This window comes from Dromaius novaehollandiae, chromosome 23 (assembly GCF_036370855.1).
Source record: "Dromaius novaehollandiae isolate bDroNov1 chromosome 23, bDroNov1.hap1, whole genome shotgun sequence".
NCBI classification, from domain to species: domain Eukaryota; kingdom Metazoa; phylum Chordata; class Aves; order Casuariiformes; family Dromaiidae; genus Dromaius; species Dromaius novaehollandiae.
Window position 1 is genome coordinate 10202394 of NC_088120.1, and position 19056 is coordinate 10221449.

The 19056-nt window shown below is 37.9% G+C and overlaps 1 protein-coding gene across 5 annotated transcripts; it reads right to left on the reverse strand.

Moving 5' to 3' along the window:
* Nucleotides 1-1055: 1055 nt before the first annotated feature.
* CLSPN (claspin) lies at nucleotides 1056-18982 on the reverse strand. Of its 5 annotated transcripts, none has more exons than XM_026104627.2 (25): nucleotides 18825-18982; nucleotides 17795-17924; nucleotides 16729-17183; nucleotides 15704-15874; nucleotides 15268-15357; nucleotides 14934-15006; nucleotides 14273-14381; nucleotides 13354-13910; nucleotides 12116-12307; nucleotides 11030-11214; nucleotides 10257-10459; nucleotides 9840-9904; nucleotides 8863-9068; nucleotides 8225-8385; nucleotides 7442-7668; nucleotides 7089-7203; nucleotides 6277-6358; nucleotides 5844-5938; nucleotides 5053-5217; nucleotides 4836-4957; nucleotides 4016-4143; nucleotides 3389-3494; nucleotides 3063-3145; nucleotides 2683-2844; nucleotides 1056-2415 (listed from the first exon to the last, which is right to left on the reverse strand). In XM_026104627.2, the coding sequence occupies exons 1-25, from the start codon at nucleotides 18843-18845 to the stop codon at nucleotides 2302-2304; spliced, it is 4017 nt and encodes a 1338-aa protein (XP_025960412.2). In that variant the 5' UTR covers nucleotides 18846-18982; the 3' UTR covers nucleotides 1056-2301. The 5 variants fall into 5 exon arrangements, with proteins under 5 accessions (XP_025960412.2, XP_025960413.2, XP_025960414.2 ...); XM_026104628.2 differs by having other exon boundaries at nucleotides 8863-9065; nucleotides 15704-15877; XM_026104629.2 differs by having other exon boundaries at nucleotides 7089-7200; nucleotides 15704-15877.
* Nucleotides 18983-19056: the final 74 nt, after the last annotated feature.

A 19056-nucleotide genomic window follows, 5' to 3' on the forward strand; every position in this document is an offset into this window, starting at 1 on the left:
CAAGCAAAACATCTTTTTCCTGGGTAGCAGCTCTGTTCTGGGGGAAGGCAGAACAAATGCCACCTTTGTATCAGGCTACCACATCCTGCACAGAGGCCAGTAAGAGCACTACAGCAAAGACAGACCTCTAAAGGTATTCTTCCTCTACTGGACACCTCTTAAAGCTACTATCTTTGCATGCAAAAATATATGTCTAATAAGGAAGTGGCTAATTTGCATCTAATCCCTTACAATTCTGCAGAGCATGGAAAACTATAACAATTTCCCTTTGAGTCAGAGTGAATTTTAAGCTTTAATCATACTTCCTTCCCTTTTTCCTAGAGGAAGAACATTCTATTACTGCTCTCTAGTGGCAGGAGTTAACAGCAAAATTAGGAAAGGATGCTGAATTTTGCAGCTTTTGAAATTTTTTTCTTGTAAATCTGTGCTGAATTAGTATAATTTACAAATCAGTGCAAACACTTGTTTAGATAGAGAATTAACTGAAAGTAGATTACTAAATATTCAATTAAATTGCCCTTTAAGAGATTGCTGATAAAAGATTTTTCCTCCTTCATTTGCTTCCCTAAAAAAACAACAGGGAAACAAGTTTTCAAATGCCCCAAATCCAGGTATGCTAACTATTAGGCTTGCTAGAAGCAATTAAAATTAGGTTTGGATTGTCAAATCACTGTACTTTGTAAATACTCACAGGGCTGAATGCACTGTTACAGCTACTAAGTACTGATTCCACTTGTATACATCAGGATTTAGGAACTAACAAAACCAAAACTACAGAAGCAGTAAAAAGAAATGTATTCTTAGGGCCAAGAATTTTATGCAAATGTAACCCAAGTGGAAGACTTGAGCACTTGAGAATTCGCACTCCAATAAACACGGGGAGGTAGTTTTTGTTGTATTCCAATATTATTGCAGCTGATCCTACTGAAGGATTCAGTTGTTGCGACCAAAGAAAAGAAAAGAAAAACAGAAAAAAACATGGATAGATGAACATTTTGAAAAAAACACATGTACACAACTTGAGTGAAATTCTGTAAACTAATTTCAACTGCCTCCAAAATTAAAAACAGGTTTTATTGTAAAATTGCACTCCAATTTGTACCATAAGTCTTTATAAACATAATATACAGTAAAATATTTTACATGTAGCATACCAGGTGTATGCTTATGATGTTACAGAATTTACAGTTCAAGATGCTTCTCTGACAGACTGAGCAATGTAAGTATTTGAAATGAAGTCTTAGGAAGACGTTTAGTCTTACAGAACAGGCCACTGTGTTACCATAATCAAGTCTCTACTTTTACACATTCAGCATATAATCAGAGATGTTGTATATTCTAACTATGTCCTAAGTTTCTTTCACACAATCCAGAATAGTTGTGAATAATGGTTCCTTATTATCTCATTTCCTCGTTCTAGGGAAGGCCTTTCATTTCTAGCTGTTCAGAAATGGATGATTTGTCATGGAAGACTGCAGCTTGAATGAAAACAAGGGGACAGATAATTTAAGAGACTCTTCAGTTGTTCAAAACAAAACAAAAAACTCCAAAACCAAAAGCAAACAAAAGATGGGCACATCTCCTTTTCCTCTCCTACATCTGTCATTCACATTCTTCCCTCTCCACACACATTCATACACATGCCTATGAATATAAACAGTAATAAAAGCTTGGAAAGAAATCCCAATCATACTGCTTCATAAAAGACTGGGCCTTTTTCTTAAGTATATATTTCAAGTGTAAACTAGAACATCTCAAGACACCAAACTAGTAAATGCTTAATGTTAGAGAAGATAAGACATTGAAGGGAGCCATTGTTACCTCAGTAATGAAAGTGTAAACAATGTATGTCCTGCTGTATTTAACATTGCTTCTTTCTTATCCAAAATTGCAGTAATACTTCCTTCATCTGTGCTTTAAACTTATTGCAGCATCTCTGCAGGATACCTATCACACGCAGAGTATTTTCAGTAATGAACACATACTGTTGAAACATTTGAGATTGTGAGGACTGTATACAGTAGTGTAAGTTTCCTTAATGCTTGAGCAGAGACCAAGTTAGCATTTCATTCCAATCCAAGCATGGATTTTGTGCTCTCTTGTTTGCCATGGAACACTGAGAAAGACGAAGGGGAATAACCAAGACCATTGCCTGGAAATTACTGGAACTTGCTAAGTGGCAGCAGAGCAAAGAATGTATAGCAATTGTTTTCCCTCTGGATGATTGCTGATAGAGATTTGCAAACCAAACTACGACTGGCAAAGAGACAAGATATAACTTCTGGCCCTAAACAAAAATATTCAGCTCTCCAAGTACTGGAATATGCTTCGACTTTGATTCGTTTGCGCTGTGCTGTCAATCCTGGGCCGCTTGGCCAGGGATGTCATTACTGCAGTAGGGCCTCTTTTCTTCACCTATAAAACAGAAGGATACATTAGTAAATACAAAATCTCCAAACAGCTTAAATTCTGAATTATGAGAGTACATATCTGGTGTGAGAGCACATACCTGTACAACTGGACATCATTGAAAATATTTAAAATACCAATGCTGCTAACTGCTTGGCAATGCTTAACATCTGTACATTTAAATAATCCAGTAAGAACTGCACAATCAGCCAGCAGTCTACAACACAGCAGAATGTTACACAACTGACAACATATTTCCACATAAATCTTTACCTGAAGTTTTGACTTCTCCTTTGCCTCTTCATTCTTGTCTGGAGAAAGTGTGAGAAAGACAAAATTCCTTGAATTTCGAGGAGCATTTGGATTAAGTTCTGACATTGCTGCTAGTTTCTGAAGTACAGCTTTAGGTCTATTCAAGAGAGACCCATTTTTTAGCTGAAGAACAAAGAAATGCTATGTTAAGCCACATACACAACCATGACAGCTCTTTTAGTAGGCTACTCTTCACAGAAAAGACTATTTCCTATTAACATGTTACTGAGTATTTCCTCACAACCATACAAAGCACTGATGGCCAGAATCTAGGATTAGCTGACTCAGATGCGTTTTACAGATGCAGTATGGAAACAGCATTCTTCAAAACCATTACCAACCTGGACATCACTGGCAGGTCTGAATGCTTCAAATGGGTTCCTGGGCAACAATTTTGTTTCTTGCACCACTACTACAGGGCTTGCTAGCAGAGACAAAGAGGAGAATGTCAGTTCTTGAACTTCATGTGAAAGAATATAAAATTTACTTTGATAGAAAATTATATCAAACTAAAGAACTCAGAATTGACAATAGACAATAAAAGCTGCAGACAAAAATAATCCACATCAAATTATACTACTGATAGCTTAACTTTCAGTTGTTGCTACCTAGTCTCCAGTATCTTTCTCCCTCATTTGGTTGCCACTTCAACAAGAAGTAAACTTACCTTTCTTCTGTAGGGACTTAGCAGTTACTTTTTTTGCTAGTTTCATAAATTGGCTATCTTCGTCAACTTCCTCCTCCTCCTCCTCCTGCTCTTTATTTTTTTCTTTCTGTAGCAGAGAAGGTATTTTGTTAAGTTGAAAAGGCTTACATTAAGAATGAACAGTTCATTCAGTAATTCAGGTAGACCAAGCCCTTTCATTATACTGATTTATATATTCATTTTTATTTTCTTTCTATTGAAAAAGTTTATTGCAATTTGTTAGATACTTTATCATCCTCATTCTATCTATTAATGAACAACATCACATTCAGCTGACAAAACTGACCTAATGCTGAAAATTCTAGAACATGGAGTTCTGTTCCCAGTACAAGAAGCCTAGTCTAGCTTTGATAGTGACTTGTCTCAGAACATAGTTCCTTTGCCTCTCCCTTCTGAATTCTCAGTTAGTTGCTCCTTCTTTAAAATACTTGCAGAAGAGACATAAAGAGCAAAATTCATGTTGAAAACAAGGACATGTTTACGAACGGTATTTTTTCCAGAGTTTAACCTGATGACCTAACAATTTCAGATCTAGTAATGGTATTGAGAAAGATTAAGCAAGATATCTTACTGGAAACTAATCCATACCTGCTCGCGAAGCCACTGTTCTCGCTCAAATCGCTCTTTCCTCCACTTTGCCTCTGTCTCATCAAGCTCTTCATTTTCATCATCATTATCCGAATCTCTCTGAAACAAGTCAATCTGTGAAGCATCATCTAGACAAGAAGAGAAAATTATCTTTTCTAAACAATTCTGGAAAATGCATCTCAGAAGTGAATTACACACAGAATGCTTTCTCTCATATAGATGGATGACAGATGGAGCCAGAACATTTAGCAAAATAGAGACAAAAGATCCAGTGGAAATGTACCTACAGGAAGTATTGGGCAGCATCATTTGACAACATTAGAACCATTTGGCCAGCTTCAAACACAGAGAAGTACTAAGGCAGGACACTCAAGCATTCTGCAGACAGAATCTGTGTTGCTTATGTACATGTAAACCACATTCTAATTTACATATACAATGTAACTTAGTAGCCAAGAGCAAATAAGTATTAAAATTTACATTTGCCCTAGTCTACTGCTTATTCTTCACTACCATTAAAACATGGAATGTTTCTCCTCAATTTACTGGTTTCTGTGCAGAACACAAAGACAGTCTCCAGTCTGCATCATTATGAATAAGTCAGTCTTGTATCAAAGGCAGAGTCAGTGCACCAGGAATTTTCTCTAGCTCATTAAGTGTCCTCTGCCTTGTTTGGGGCAAAAAAATGACTATAGAAATAGATAGTTTCACTTATTTCCAAAGGAAACATTCAGTCCCTACGATGCAGGTTTCCACCTTTTATGCAGTGATCTTTTCCAAACTTTCACCTCCATTTACTGACTACGGATCAGAAAGGTACCTATGTTCTTCCATCTGAATCTCCTCATTCTGCCAGGGCCATCGCTGTGCAGGTCCCCATCAATGAGATACCTCTCCTGGTACAAGCGTAACTGGCGCTTGTCATCATCGAGCACTGCCTTCCTGTTAAAACAAAGGAAAGAAGTTTGGGTTAGTTCAGATTATACCTGAGAGCCATGACTTCACACATATAAACATATATCCATACTGTCACTGACATGTGTAATTTCTGGATTTGATTTTCTAATTCCACATCGGTAGGGAGTTCCTCATCAATAACCTCTTCTTCGTATTCGTTCAGGTCTTCGCCATCATATTCATCCTCACTTCCCACATCACTCCCCGACAGCTCTGCCTCATCTTCCATGAAATCCTGTAGTCTTCTATAAAAGAATGTTAAAAGAGTTCAGTTTGGCAGACCCATAATCATCACACAAATCTTCTGAATGCAAGGTCTGTATTTTGAGATAAAGTTAGCACATATAGAAGAGAAACTGATTCATCTGTGATGTTTGAAAAGCCTAACACTAGAGTTCTTGCACACTTACATACACAGCCTGCCAACGTGCAATACCCCAGATTATTGTCATCCACCAGATTTCTTGCGAGTTGTCTACCAAATGTGATGACAATAACTGTTGATTAGATGTTTCACTTACTAGACTGAAGACCTTAAGATATGAGGAATGAGAGCAACACTCCCCCACTCCCTTTTTTGGTGAAAAAAGCATTGCATTGCTTTCATCCTAGCCTTTTGCTTTCCACTTTAAGTGTTACTAGCTCCTCTATAGCCCACTAGCAACATAGTTAAACTCATGCAACCCAAAAGCACCAAAGCATAAAACCAAAAACCAGAGCCAAAACCACAGTCACATAAACAGCAGCTTGATAAGAAACAGCTGTGCTCAAGCCACTAATGCTGAGATAGGGGGAGGAATTATAGATTAAATTTCTAGTGCTATTAATATTCTATTCTTTCTGGAAATTAAGATAAAATAAACCTATTTACAGTTTTTTCTTCAAGCCCTGTCTATGTTTCAACAGTTCTTCCTCTTCATCACTAGTTTCTGCTTCTTCAGCATCACCATCCTCACTTTTTTCATCCTGTCAAAAAAAAAAAAAAATTTTTTTTCAGAAACATAGGAATTTCTCCAAGTGGATTGTTTTGTAATGTCAGCCTCCTCTGTCCTTCAGTCAATAAACATGGACTAAAATACCACAGACTTTGCAAAGGATTTGCTAAACTAAGATGTTTTGTCCAGTATATTGGAATATTAAGTAGACATTGTAAGTTATTCACACTGGTCTTAAAAATGTTTCAATAACTTGTTCTGGAAGACATGACAATTTGCGTTGATGGATGTATTAAAAAACCTGAAAAGATAAATGCATTTCTTATAGTCAGAATGCTGCAGCAATCACTTTGTTCTATCAGTTCATACCTCTTCACTATCAAAGGCATTATCATCTGTTACAAGTTGAAAATCACCAAGTTCTTCTTGCTCTTCCTCATCTTCTTCTTCCCTATGGTAAAAATTAATGAAAGAAATACATGCTTTCATTTGACCAACAATGACAGCTTTCTAACAATTCAAAGCAAGACTGCAACTGTCATGTTTGCTGGTCTCAGGCAATTATCTAAGAAAGAGTCTGAGGAGCTACGGTCTCCCAACAGCATGTAGCTTTAGATGCTTAAAATCCCTATTAGCATTAATGTTTCAAGTCCTCAGGTCCTGACTTGCAGAAACCATAGGGCAAGTACTAATTTCTGAATTTACTGCTCTCCATGATTCCCCTTGGATCCCTTCAACGTTCTCATTTGGTAAGCTTCAATATCCTTTTGTCAAGCACCAATATGCCTTTCCAGTGTAATCAGTGGAGAGAATATATTTGCTCATGGTTCTTGCAGTCTGGCAGCAGCCCAGAACCCTAAAGTCCTAACTCCTAACAGTCTTTTCCTCTGTTTGCTGAAAGTTCTTCAGCACACCTTTCACTATCGCTGAAAGACAAGGATGAATCTCCCTTCGCAGCAGCTGTTGGAATCTATATTTCCTTACGTGTCTGTCAGTATATGCTGCTGATTTAAGGAACGATTATTGAGCAATTTGCAACATTCCTCCCCTTCACCTCAAACAGACCACACTTTCTCTTGTGGCATTTTGAACTGATGTTAAACAAGAGGAAAACATATCAAGAGTGAAATGTGACAACTGCCACTATACACTCTCATAAATCTATGAAGAGTAACACTAACCTGTCTGTTGGGAAGGAGCCTGAACAAAGCGCTAGAGCTTCTGCCATTGGATCTTCTATGTCACTGTCTTTTTCAGCCTTAGAAGATGCTGAAGATGCCCATGTTGGAGAACCTGCTACAAAACGGAATAAGATGGCAACTTATTAGACAGAGATGTCTGAGCTTCTAGAACATCAGAAAGCATCTTAGAAATGACAAGTTAGCATGCGCCTATGGAGGTGACAAATTGTTAAAGCTCTCAGAACTCTCAGAAGTTCTGAATTCTGCATTAGTGCCCAGAACTAAGTATATGTTAGCATAAAGCTTATAGATCAGGTCACCAGCAAAGCCATGAACAGAATTTCAGGACATACTCTGAGATACAAATTTTCCTGAACAAAGATTGAGCAATTCTTCCATGTTCTGCTTTTTGTTGTTGTTGGTATTTGGCACGTGTTCAGTTTGACTGCTAAACTGTCCAGAACACAAATCCAATAATTCATCCATGTTGGCATCCATTGCATTCTCATCCATACTAGCCAGAGTCAGCTGATGTTTTGAGGACTGATATTTATTCCTATGTTGTCCAACATTCAAAAACCTGAAAAAAAAGTCTTTGATTAAAAAAAACCTTACAAGTATAACTTTTTGACCACTAGCAGAGCTTTTCTCCAGAAAACTTCCTATGATATGATTATTGTACAAGCAACATTATGGGGTTCTGCACTTGAATCTCATTTCAGATCCACTTTTGTCTTTTTGAATAACTGCCATTGATCTGTTTTTTTAATTAATACATCCTGAAAATGTAAGCCAGACAAACATTTAAATCACAATCTCATTCACAGTTGCTGATTTACCTGATAATGTAAATGCAAATAAGAACACTTGAAAAATATTCACGAACAAACACACATTAACAGTGACATTTTTGTTCTTTAATATTAAAAATGAGAAATAAGACTGATTAGTAAAAGAAGGTGCTCATTGACACAGTGTACTACGTAAAAGTTACAAAAGCACAGAATAACATAAGCTATTTATTCTACAACCCCTCTACATAACCTAGAAGAATTTCTCTAAACCTCAGGTGCTGATCTATATGTCAAATTTCAGTTAAAGGGCATAAAATGTCATCCTTTACACCTGTAACTTACCCATCTGCATCAAGCAGCTGGCTCTGAGTGTCATCCTCCAGAGAAAATTGAAACTGTGACTCTCCAGGCCCCGGAAATAAACTCTTGGGCTCAGGAGAGGCATTATACAGGTCCTGGGAATCTTCTATGGGAAGAGAGGGCTCAGACATCTTTCCTGAGCTCTATACAAGGGAATGTAAAAACATACAAGTTATTTGCTTTGCAACCCTAGAAATCAAAAGCAAGGATAAAACATTTAAGCTATTTTAAAGGATAAACAACACGCAGGCTTAAAAGAAGTTAAAGTATGCCCACATTGTTCTGATGTATCATTACAAGTTCACAGACATGAGATGTTGTGTAGCCCATGTGAGTATACTTTAAAAAACATACAATGAACATACTTTAGATATCAAAAGTGGGTTATAACATTTTTCTTTGAAGCTTTAGAATGTAAGCTTTTATAATGTCTTTTTTTATCCATTCCAATGTGGAGACATTTTAAACTCTAGGGAGAGCTTGCTTTTCTGAAATCTTAGTCATATAAAGGATATTATCAAGATGCCTTCTGCTATTATTTTTTTAATATATAAGACAATCAAGATTAAATATATTTATTCATTATCCACATATGACGTGAACAGGACTGAGAATCTTACCTTGGAAGCAGAGCTGATAAAGCTTGTTTTGAAAAAACCTGGGGAGGGTGACCTGAAACCTCCTGCTGCAGATAAAAAGTTCCCTCCGCGTGACATCTGTTTGTTGCAGGGCTGATATGATGGAATCATGGAGCCAATCAGCTCAAAGCTGCTGTTATGGCTATTATCTTTTGCTGGTGTTGGCAGCGAAAATGAATCATCATCTTCTAAAAAGAAAGCAAATATTTTAATATAATGCTTAACTTCTGTATTAATAGAAAGTTTTCCCAGTTTCTAAGCAAACCATAAATGAATTAAATTCTTCCTGTAATATATACAGGGGACATGAAAAACAGCTATTTGCTGTTTCTCCACAGCATCTTGTTATATTCTGGAAGACAACTATGTTCTCCCCTGGTCTCCTTTCCAGACAAAATAAATTCATTTCTTTCAAATTTACATTCTGCTCATCTACTGTGTAGTGTGTCTACATCTTACCAAAATGCAATGCCAGAACTGAAGGCAACACGTCTACTGAGACCTCTAGCACCATATCAGAGTTTTCTAGTTTGAAGTTCATATTAATGCATCCCCAAATATCTGCCTTCTTGAAAAAGCGTCATGTTCTGTCACCCAATTTCATCTGTGGTCCAGTGAAACCTTCAGATACTATTCTGCAACACCAACATCTTGCCAGAAATACATTACTTTTTGCTTATATGCTGGACTTCTTCATAAACGAGCCATATCACACTTTTCTACTGAACTTCATCTTATTGATTTCTGATTGTTCCTACATTTTTACCAATACCATTTTGAGTTTTATTCTCCCTTGCTTCTTTTAAGCCCTCCCAGTCCTTTATCAAAAAATTTATAATCATACTCTCCAACTATACAGGTGATGAAATAACAAAAATATTGAATACCAATCCCAATTAGAAACTTTTAAATGTGCCCTTTAAAAAAAAATAGTAGCCATAATAGTAGATCTACTTTACCTAACTTGGAAGGTCCTTTTTCTGTAGCTTCTTCTATTTCAAGTTTCTCATCAGGAAGAGAATATCTGCAATTTATTAAATAAAATATATTTGCCAAAATATACAAGACGAAGTTCTATTGTTTAATCAAACCTAATAGCAAAAACCACACAAAAACACATGTAGTAGATTTCAATTAAGAAACAGAAAATTCAGCTGGTAACGCCTACAGTCATTTGGTTTTCTAGCAAAATATATATGAATGCACATATAACTACTGGAACTGGACAGAAAAAATACTTATAAAAGGTACTTTAAAAGGACATGACATGCTTATATTAAAGCATGTAATACTTGCACTAAAACCAAATATCTACCATGTATATTAATTAGATTTAAAATTGCTTGGGCACCATTTCTAAAGTTTCACTCATTTACCCCATTTTGGAGGAGCTGTCTTTAAACAGCATCAATGTAGACTCCGTTGAAGGTGGTTTGGGAACAGAATCACAGTGCACAGTTTTATCCACCTTTTCTCCATCAATTGATTCTTTATCAGTTTCTTTATCACCATCTTCAATGTGTTTCTCTTCTAAATCTTCATTATCTTCCTCTGCCTCCCCAAGGAGAAATTCCACAGTCTTAAAACCAAAAAAAAAAAAATAAAAAAAAATCATATATATAGTGTTTACTGCTTTGATCTGTCTACTTCCATGCATACTTTTAAAAGAAAAGTTTTAACATATGGAGCATGAAACAGACTGACATTCCCAGTTCTCACATATGCCTATCCCACTCTGAGCAAATTGACATAGAGGTGTCACACCATTCTGATCCCTTTTAAAAAGGAAAAGCTATGGCTAACCCCATCCCAGACCAGGTAGGTGATCTCAGTTAGGTATGCACACATACCACAGAAATTGTCCCCGTCATACAATAAGCCAAGGATATATAAAGAGAGCAAGTGGCAATACAATCTTTCATATGCTTATTTTTGTTTTTAATACTATTTAGACAAAGAAAGAAAACACTAATAAATTCAGTTTTAGGTAAACAAAATCCTGAATATTCTAACTGTAACGGTTCTTCGTACTCTTCAGAACTATTTGGCGGTTTCTCCAATATTAATAACATACAAATTCTAATTTAATTATGAAAGATCAGCAGAACCAAGGAGTTGACTAGGTTATGTAAAAATGCTGCATGTAGACCTCATGATTGCTTTCTTCCTCTTCCTCAGACTCATCTGTCATCTCTTCCTCCTCCTCCTCTTCTTCCTCCTCCAACATGTCTTCATTATCTAGTTTAAACAGTGCTTGCCGCTTTTGGCGTTCCTCAGTCCTGCGGAGTTTCATGGCCTCCTGGAGTTTAGCCTTCAATGCTTGTAGCTTTTCACCTACACAGAAAAGAACAAGTTTATATATTAGATGTACTACAATGAATCCTTAAGCTTTATTGCCTTCAAACATCCAATTTAATATAACTCTGTGCACAAAAAAGGAAATAAAAAAGTACTTATTTTTAATTTTTTTTTATGAATTGATCCGGCAGCTTGAAGAACTAGAGCACCTAGCCTTGATGAGTTCCATTTAGAGAGGCAACACAATCTCATGAATTATCAAGATTCCTCATTATCCCTAAATGCCACTGGCACAGCCCTCTGAATGAGCAGGATCTGTCTTTCCATGTGTCTTTTGGGAACAACAGCTTCCAATTGCCATGGGCAGATGTGCTACAGCATATGAGATAATTAAGAGCAGCTAAAAATAATACATGCCTATAGTACCAGCCAAATAATCTGTTTCTTTTAATGTGACAGTCACACTCCACATGTATTTTGTTTGCAAATATATACACTTCTGTTAAGAACTGCAGTATAGAAATAAATAGGGATGGAGGAATTACTAAATGAGAATAGCACGCAAGGAATCTGAGAGTTACATTTAGAGGGTTGATGGACGAGAACAGTGTTTGTAAGTGTTTATATAAAATACTGGGACAGATGGAAAAGAATCCAGAGAACCAGTTGCAAAAATCTGATTTAGGGCAACCTGTTCTTCAATAGCCAGTACTATTTAAGAGGTCTCTACTTTTTTAAACAGGGAATACTCATTAAAAAAAAATATCCAAAGAAACAAATACATACTAATTCTAGACATAAAAATTCTTTCATCTGTGTTTCATGGGACAGACTGGGAGATTGGGGGGGGGGGGGGGGAACCAAAAAAAAAAAAAAAAAATCCACATGACAAAGTGTTTTCCGGTTCAACCATCATCACTTCTCTTTCCAAACCTACCTGGCTTTGTGTGGACTGTTTCATCTAGGCTTTCTGTAACTAAAACTGCTGGCACCACATCTGCTTTTAGCTCCTCTTTTCCTTCGGATGTAGTCTCCTTACGAATAATGTTCATGTTTATGGTCCGTTCAACTTTAGATTTCGATGTTTGAAGAGTGTGTTTCAAGAAACGTGCTTTCAAGGCTTCTAATTCTTTAAATGCACATTAAGTTTTAAAATGCAAATTAAACGAATTTGATAGCATTTACAAGAGCAAAAAAACTCAACAGCTTGTGTGTTAAAGTTGTAACAACAGTAGGATGAGAATACATTAAAGGAAGTTAATTAAAAAATCTAAACATTTAATATTTTAGTGTTTATAAAAGAAACAACACTATTTGATTAATAATGCAATAAGTTACTGCACTATATTTTGCTGTAACTTGCACTTAATTGATATTAGCCAGTATTAAATGGTCTTACCATTGACTGTGATTTAACCATAGTACCTCAATTCATTTACAATCTACCCTTTCAGCCACCAGGTATCTCTAAAGTTCTATCAACATATATATTTAAGACTAGACTTATAGCTGGAAAAAAAAAATCACTATTTCTTGGCAGAGATCAGTTTTCTACATACTATGAGGAAGTAGCATCCAGCCCACATATCCTCTTATATCTTCTAATACATGTAGATTTAAAAGAATTATAGAATTGCTTAATCATTTGCAATCTTTCTCTGAAAAAAGTTCAATTATTTAATATTAAAGAATAGCGCAGATGTTCAAATTCCAGTACCTAAAAGGCATTCAAAACATTCTTGCTACAGAAGTAAATTTTTGCTTGCTATCCAACCATGACTTTTAACAAAATCAGTGGTCAACACTTGGGAACACAGGCCAGTTTTGCTTCTGGATAACCACTGCATGCCCTGTTTTGGATCAGTTTGAAAAAGTACTCCTCCTGCTTTAAGTACCGATATAATTTACTACAGCAGAAATAAATTACTGATCATTAGTTACAACTGAGCATTCCTCCAAGCTTTCAAATACTATGGGGTCCAGACTTCTCTTTCAAGCATCACATGAAAGAAAATGCACATCAACATAAAGCAAAGAATCTGTACTAGTAAGAGAACACACCTGACCTGCTCTATCACCATTGCCTAAACCTTTCTCAGAGGTTTTCCAGTTAAATTCAGTTTGACTCTGCTTACTCAGGTAGATTTGAGAAGGTTACAATAATAATAATGATACCTTTATTTGAATCAGATTCATCAAGGTTTATAAAGGATTCATAGTCAGCGCAGATCCTTGGCTTGATGGACAGGTCTATCCCCAGTTCCCGAAGTTTATCCAACTTGGACTTCCTCACTTTTTCAGGCTGTGCCACCAATCCAGGTGCCACTTGTTTATCGTGTTCTTCACACGCTGCTTCTGGTGCTGTTTTGACTCTTTGCTCAAGGGCATTTCCTCCAGCTGCCAGAGGAATTTCATTCTCCTTTTGCTCACTACAGTCAGTGCTTAGGACGTTAGAATGTTGTTGTTCTTCTGACTTATTAGCAGCTGCTACAGTCCTAACTGTATGAGTATCATCATCATCCTGTCTGGGCTTTTCAGCACAGTCTTCTGTCAAGTTCTCTCCTTCATCAGAATGAAGTTTGTTCACGGTAGTATTAACATCTCTGTCAAGGCCTGTTTGTGGTTCACTAGCTGCTGATTGATCACCTTCTATCCACCCATCTTTGCAATCCATCCTTAAATTCTTTGTACCTGCAGTTTCTCCGTCTAGGGAGACCTGATACTTCGTGGACCTAACAAAGGCAGAAAGAAATATACCCTCCATTAACATGGCTATTGTGAAAGGGGAGAAGAGGTCTAGACGGAACTCAGATGGGAAGAAACCATTTTCTAATTATTGCCATTAATGCATAGGAAGAGACAAAGGACAGACGTCTGGAAAACTTTATTTTGAGGAAATATGGAAGCTAATGTGGTTTGAGTTTATATCATTTAGTTACCTTATCACAACACAGTATAAATAAATTGAGAAATTTTGTGACTACAGTAGTATTTTAGATGTGTATGCGATACTACTTCTATAGTATACCTAATGCAAAGTCTGGTTATCCTCAAAATTTATGGAAAAAAACATGGGGAAGGCTTAAGTCCTTACTTCAGCAATAACATGGCATTTCCTTGGCACACTGGTCGAGGTCTACGCTTGAAGAATTCATGAATGCTTTTGGTCTCAGGCACATGATATGGGAGAGAGAGAGATGACTCTACCAGAGAAAGGAGGTGAAAGAAAATAAGAAAAAGTAATCAAAGGCATTATATTATACATTGATTTGGTATCTGTAAAGTTCAAAGGAGCTTGAGACAAGTATTTTGGCAGCAAAGACATTTGACTAGTTACAAACAGCATAGTTTAAACTTGAATATAGCAAACACCGGTGTTTGGGAAGAGTTCCAAGAGCTACAGTCTTGAAGAACAAGTTTGCAACATGCCCAGAATTCATTAGGAAAAGAACTGCTTTGTTAGTATCAGAATGGCAGGACCAGTTTCAAATTTATTACATGCCTATCTAACTGTCTAAATATTAACTGACTTTACATAACTAGTTAAAGGCAAATTTATAGGCACAAGTGAGATACCATGCAGGATTTTTTCCTTAATTACAAAGCTACCTTTAAACAAGTCCTTGATTAAAAATACCCTGAATAATTCATGCTAGGTAAAAGCAGGATCTCGCTTCTGAGATATTTTCTTTCAATTTCTCCCCAAATATCTTAATAGTATATATTCCTCTACTTGCAAAGAATTTAAGTTTTACCTCGAATGAGTCGTTGAGTCTCACTATGTAGTTGTTTAATGGCTTCTTTACTTAACCTTGCTGCTTTCCGCTCCTTAAGAAAAGAAAAGAAAGGCCTCTGAAGTCACAGAGCAAAGTATGGGTCTACACCTATACTTTCTAAATAGTTCTTTTTTTCCCCTTTCGAATAGCAAGAAGTCAGACTAAAGCAGCCAGTTAAAAAGGAAAAGGAGAACACCAAACCAGCAGAAAATAGGACAGTTCTAAAAGGACATCACACAATAAACATTCAAGGAGAGTCACTTTAACAAACAATGAGAGCTTTAAAAAGAGGAATGCTTTAAGAATGCTTTACCTTCCTTTTTGGTTCCATTAATATGGGTTCCTCATTCTCATCATCAAATACATGTTTGTAGCCTTCACCCTCAGAAAACAGGTCTTTGTCCTACAGTGCATGAGAGCAGATTTATTTATTTCAATAGATACACAGGCACTACCAAGGGCAAACAAGTCAACAGCCAAAATAATTGCACAGAATCATCACTGGTCATCATAAACATTAAAACACAAATGCTGCACCATTTTTCTGGTAGATTTCCAAAACTTTTACTGCAGTGTTATCTTTCCAGGAAAACACGTCTTTCCTTAAGAAAGAAAAGCAGAAGACTACTTTCTCCTCTTTATTATAGCAGAAGTGCAGCATTGTCCCATCCCCCCCACCCCCAGAAGTTTGATATATGATCAGGTAAAACACTTCCCACCAATAACCTTATATTACTATTCAATGTTACCTTTTTTCTTTTAATTTTGTCTTTCACTGCTGCTCGTATTGCTTCTAGTGACTCCTCATCTTCTGGGAGGGAATAATTCTCCTCTTCCTCTTCTAAACCATTATCGAAAAGTTCTTTGTCATCAAGAAGACATCCACTGTCGTTAAAAGGATGCCTCTCACCACCATCTACCTGCTTGCCATAAGAATAAAGCATTTACATGGTTCATTTCAGAAGTTCCTCTTCAGTCTTTAAAACCAATTTAAGACTACTGGCAAAATGTCTTGATGATAAGAAGTTAAAAAAGGTTTATGCCACCTGTACTCTAGCATCTTTGTGTCCTGTAAGCTGGTCATATTCACTTCATAGCACTGCAAGTTGATGAACTAATTCACAGAGCAGTGTTTCCTACATCTATAATATGTAAGGACTTTGAAGAACTACTAAAGACCAAAACCGCTCAGATATAAAATATTTGAAGTATTAATTTATTCTAAATAGCAACAATGAACATAATTATTATCCCCCAAATTGTTTTTTGACAGTGTTTCTACTGCCACTCAATTTGAACTGATGCCATTAGTCAGCATGATCTGCTTCCATCTTGTGATGCTACAGCCTTATAATTGCACCGGGGTAAAGAGAAATCTTGATGTCATTTAACTACTGCTGATGAGCAGAATGAGAGGAAAAATCTGAAGTATAACACATCACTTTTAAGATCATAGAATTACCAGACTAACATAGACCACTATCAACTTTCCTCTCTTTAACCCCTTCTTTCTCAAGAGGACACCTATTATCATCATCCCTGCCTGACTTCACATGCACTGATGTGAAATCATCAAGTGTCAGGATCTGTACTTTCTCTGTAAATAAAACTGGTATCTTTATATAGCAGAACTATAGAACTCTGTGGACACCACGTCTGCTGTAGTAATGTAGACACAAGTGATGCTGAAACATTGTAACACAATAAGCAAGTGCGGAAATAAAATTTAACTTAGTGGGGGAAACATTTGGAATTTTCTGTCAAAAATATATACCTCTGCTCTAGGCTTCTTTTCTTTTTTTAGCTGTTTAATGGATTCAATCCTTCTTTCTTTCTCCTTTCTCCTCCTTGATTTTCCTACAGATTTTTTTGCTGTCGCTTCTTCAAAATTATGTTTATGTTTTCTGTACTTTTTCCCAGATTTTAGGGGTTTCTCCTCTCCCAATTCATTCTCAGATAAGCCAGACTTTTTGCTCATTTCAAAGTTTTCAGTTTGCAGTCGGTCACCAGTGTCACTGTCATCACTATCCAGCAGACCTTGGCGAACCCGATGAGACTTCTTGTTCCTCTGGGCAGTAATATTCTCCTTTTCCTCTCCATTTTCCATGACTTCACCCAGAGTATCATTCTTTTTAAAAGAGCCACTATCTTCTTCATCTTCACTTTCACTGTCTTGAAGTAACCTTTTGCTTTTTGCTTTTTTACTTATAAAAATCTCTTCCTCTGAATCTGACAAAATATATATATAAAAAAGGGATTAATGTTATAGAGCGGTAAACTCCATTAATAAGCAATCACTTAAACTGAAATCTACATATAAACCTGTTAAATTTCATAGATTTCAACAACTATAGCAAAACGACTTGATTTCAAGTTTTCAAAATCCATTTTTTTCCTATCATGCAATATAAAATTGACCCAAATTGATGCTATTGGTTTTTAAAATAAGACTTAAAATAAGCTAAAAATCATTCACAAATAATTAAATTCTCCAAAATAATAATAAAAACACAGTAAGTAACTAAATAAGTGCATATCATATTGCCCTTGGTAGATTAAGCAAATTATAAAAAAGAAAGAAAATAAGCAATTAAGATATTCACATCCCATTTATCTTTTTGAACCTCAGGAATTGTTCTTCTGATGTTTACAGATATCTCTCTGCCCACATCCTGAGCAACCAAAAGGGCGGTCTGCATTCATACAGGTTAACAAAACATGTGACTTTCAGAAGGTCAAAGATCACATAATCTCAACTCCCCCAAAAGTTATTTGTAAAATGAAAAATACGCTATTGAAGACAATCACCTCCAGGCACAATTTACAGAAATGTTACAGACCTCTGTCATCGAGAGATGCTATCCCCTTGCTGAAGTGACCGGGCGAGCCGGTTTCACAGCTGCCCTGTCCGCTGTCAGAATCACTATCAGGGCTTTTCTGCAAGTCTGATTTCAAATCTTCTAAGTGAAACTACAAAGCAAAATTTTTCCTTATTATGGTAAGTGGTGTTTATGCAGTAATGACTCACAGAGTTTAACTTCATTCCAAGACCTCGGCTAACGCTTACATAGGAATATATGCACACGCATTATCGTTATAAGAACTAGTTTACATTTACATGAAGGGAGATTATGCAACACCAACCTTTATTGGTATTTAAATATGTTTAATGTGAGCTTGCACAGGAAAAGGAAAAATCAATGTACTGGAAGATCTCCACTGATTATTCCAATGAAAAGATTAATGTGAAACTTTGAAATTTCATCTCCAAAGCGGCATTGTACGTAGTGCAGGTGGAGGGACCGGACATTTGTGTGTGCTCTCTAGAAAGCAGCCCTGAGACGGGGCCCAGGGGACACAGGCTGAGGGGAAAGGGCGCCGGCCCCGCACACACGGGCCCCGGGACACCTCACTCAGGGTAGTACCCCGCTCCGAGACGGCCTGGGCCCCCCGAGGCCCGCAGCCCCCGGGGTCGGCCCTCATCGGCAGCCCCCGGTGCCGCCTAGGCCGGAGCATCCCTCCCAGCGTGCCCCGCGCCAGGGACCGGTACCAGCCTTCCCGGCATGCCCGGCCCTATCCCTCCCAGAATGCACTGCGCCCGCCGCGCCGGGCACCCATCCCTCCCAGCACGCACCGCGCGCGGCAAAAGCGGAAGAAGGCGCTGCCACAGGGCACGCTAGGAAGTGTAGTCTGTCGAGGCGCGGAGTCCGGTGGAGGCGCGAAGCCGCTGGCGCGCTCCGGTAACCGAGAAGACGCTGCCGCCCCGCTCACTGGCCATCCCCGCCGGCCTCCCCGCCGCGGCCAGAGCCCCGAGCCCGCGGGAAGGCAGCGAGCCGCCGACGGCCGGCCACGCAGAGCAGCAAGGCTTACCTCAGCAGAAGCCTCCGCCATGGCTCGGCCCGCGCGACGACACCGGCACCCGCAACCCGGCGCCACACAAACGCTCCCGCCGCGCAGCCGGGTAGGAAAACTCTTCGAGTCTTCGCGCGCTGCCCAAGGCCCGCCCCGCCTCTGGCGCCAGCCAGTCGGCGCTCAGAGCTCCCCCGACAGCCCCGCCCCCTCTGCGCTTTATTGGGTGATTTCCCGGGTAGTCCCGCCCTCC

Excerpts from the sequence above, each read along its gene's own strand:
- CLSPN (XM_026104626.2), bottom strand. The coding sequence starts at position 18,845 with ATGGCGGAGGCTTCTGCTGAG. Across the intron at positions 15,007-15,267 it reads TAATGGAACCAAAAAGGAAG|GAGCGGAAAGCAGCAAGGTT; the intron begins GTAAAGCATTCT and ends TCTTTTCTTAAG. Across the intron at positions 2,845-3,062 it reads GACCTGCCAGTGATGTCCAG|CTAAAAAATGGGTCTCTCTT; the intron begins GTTGGTAATGGT and ends TTTGTTCTTCAG.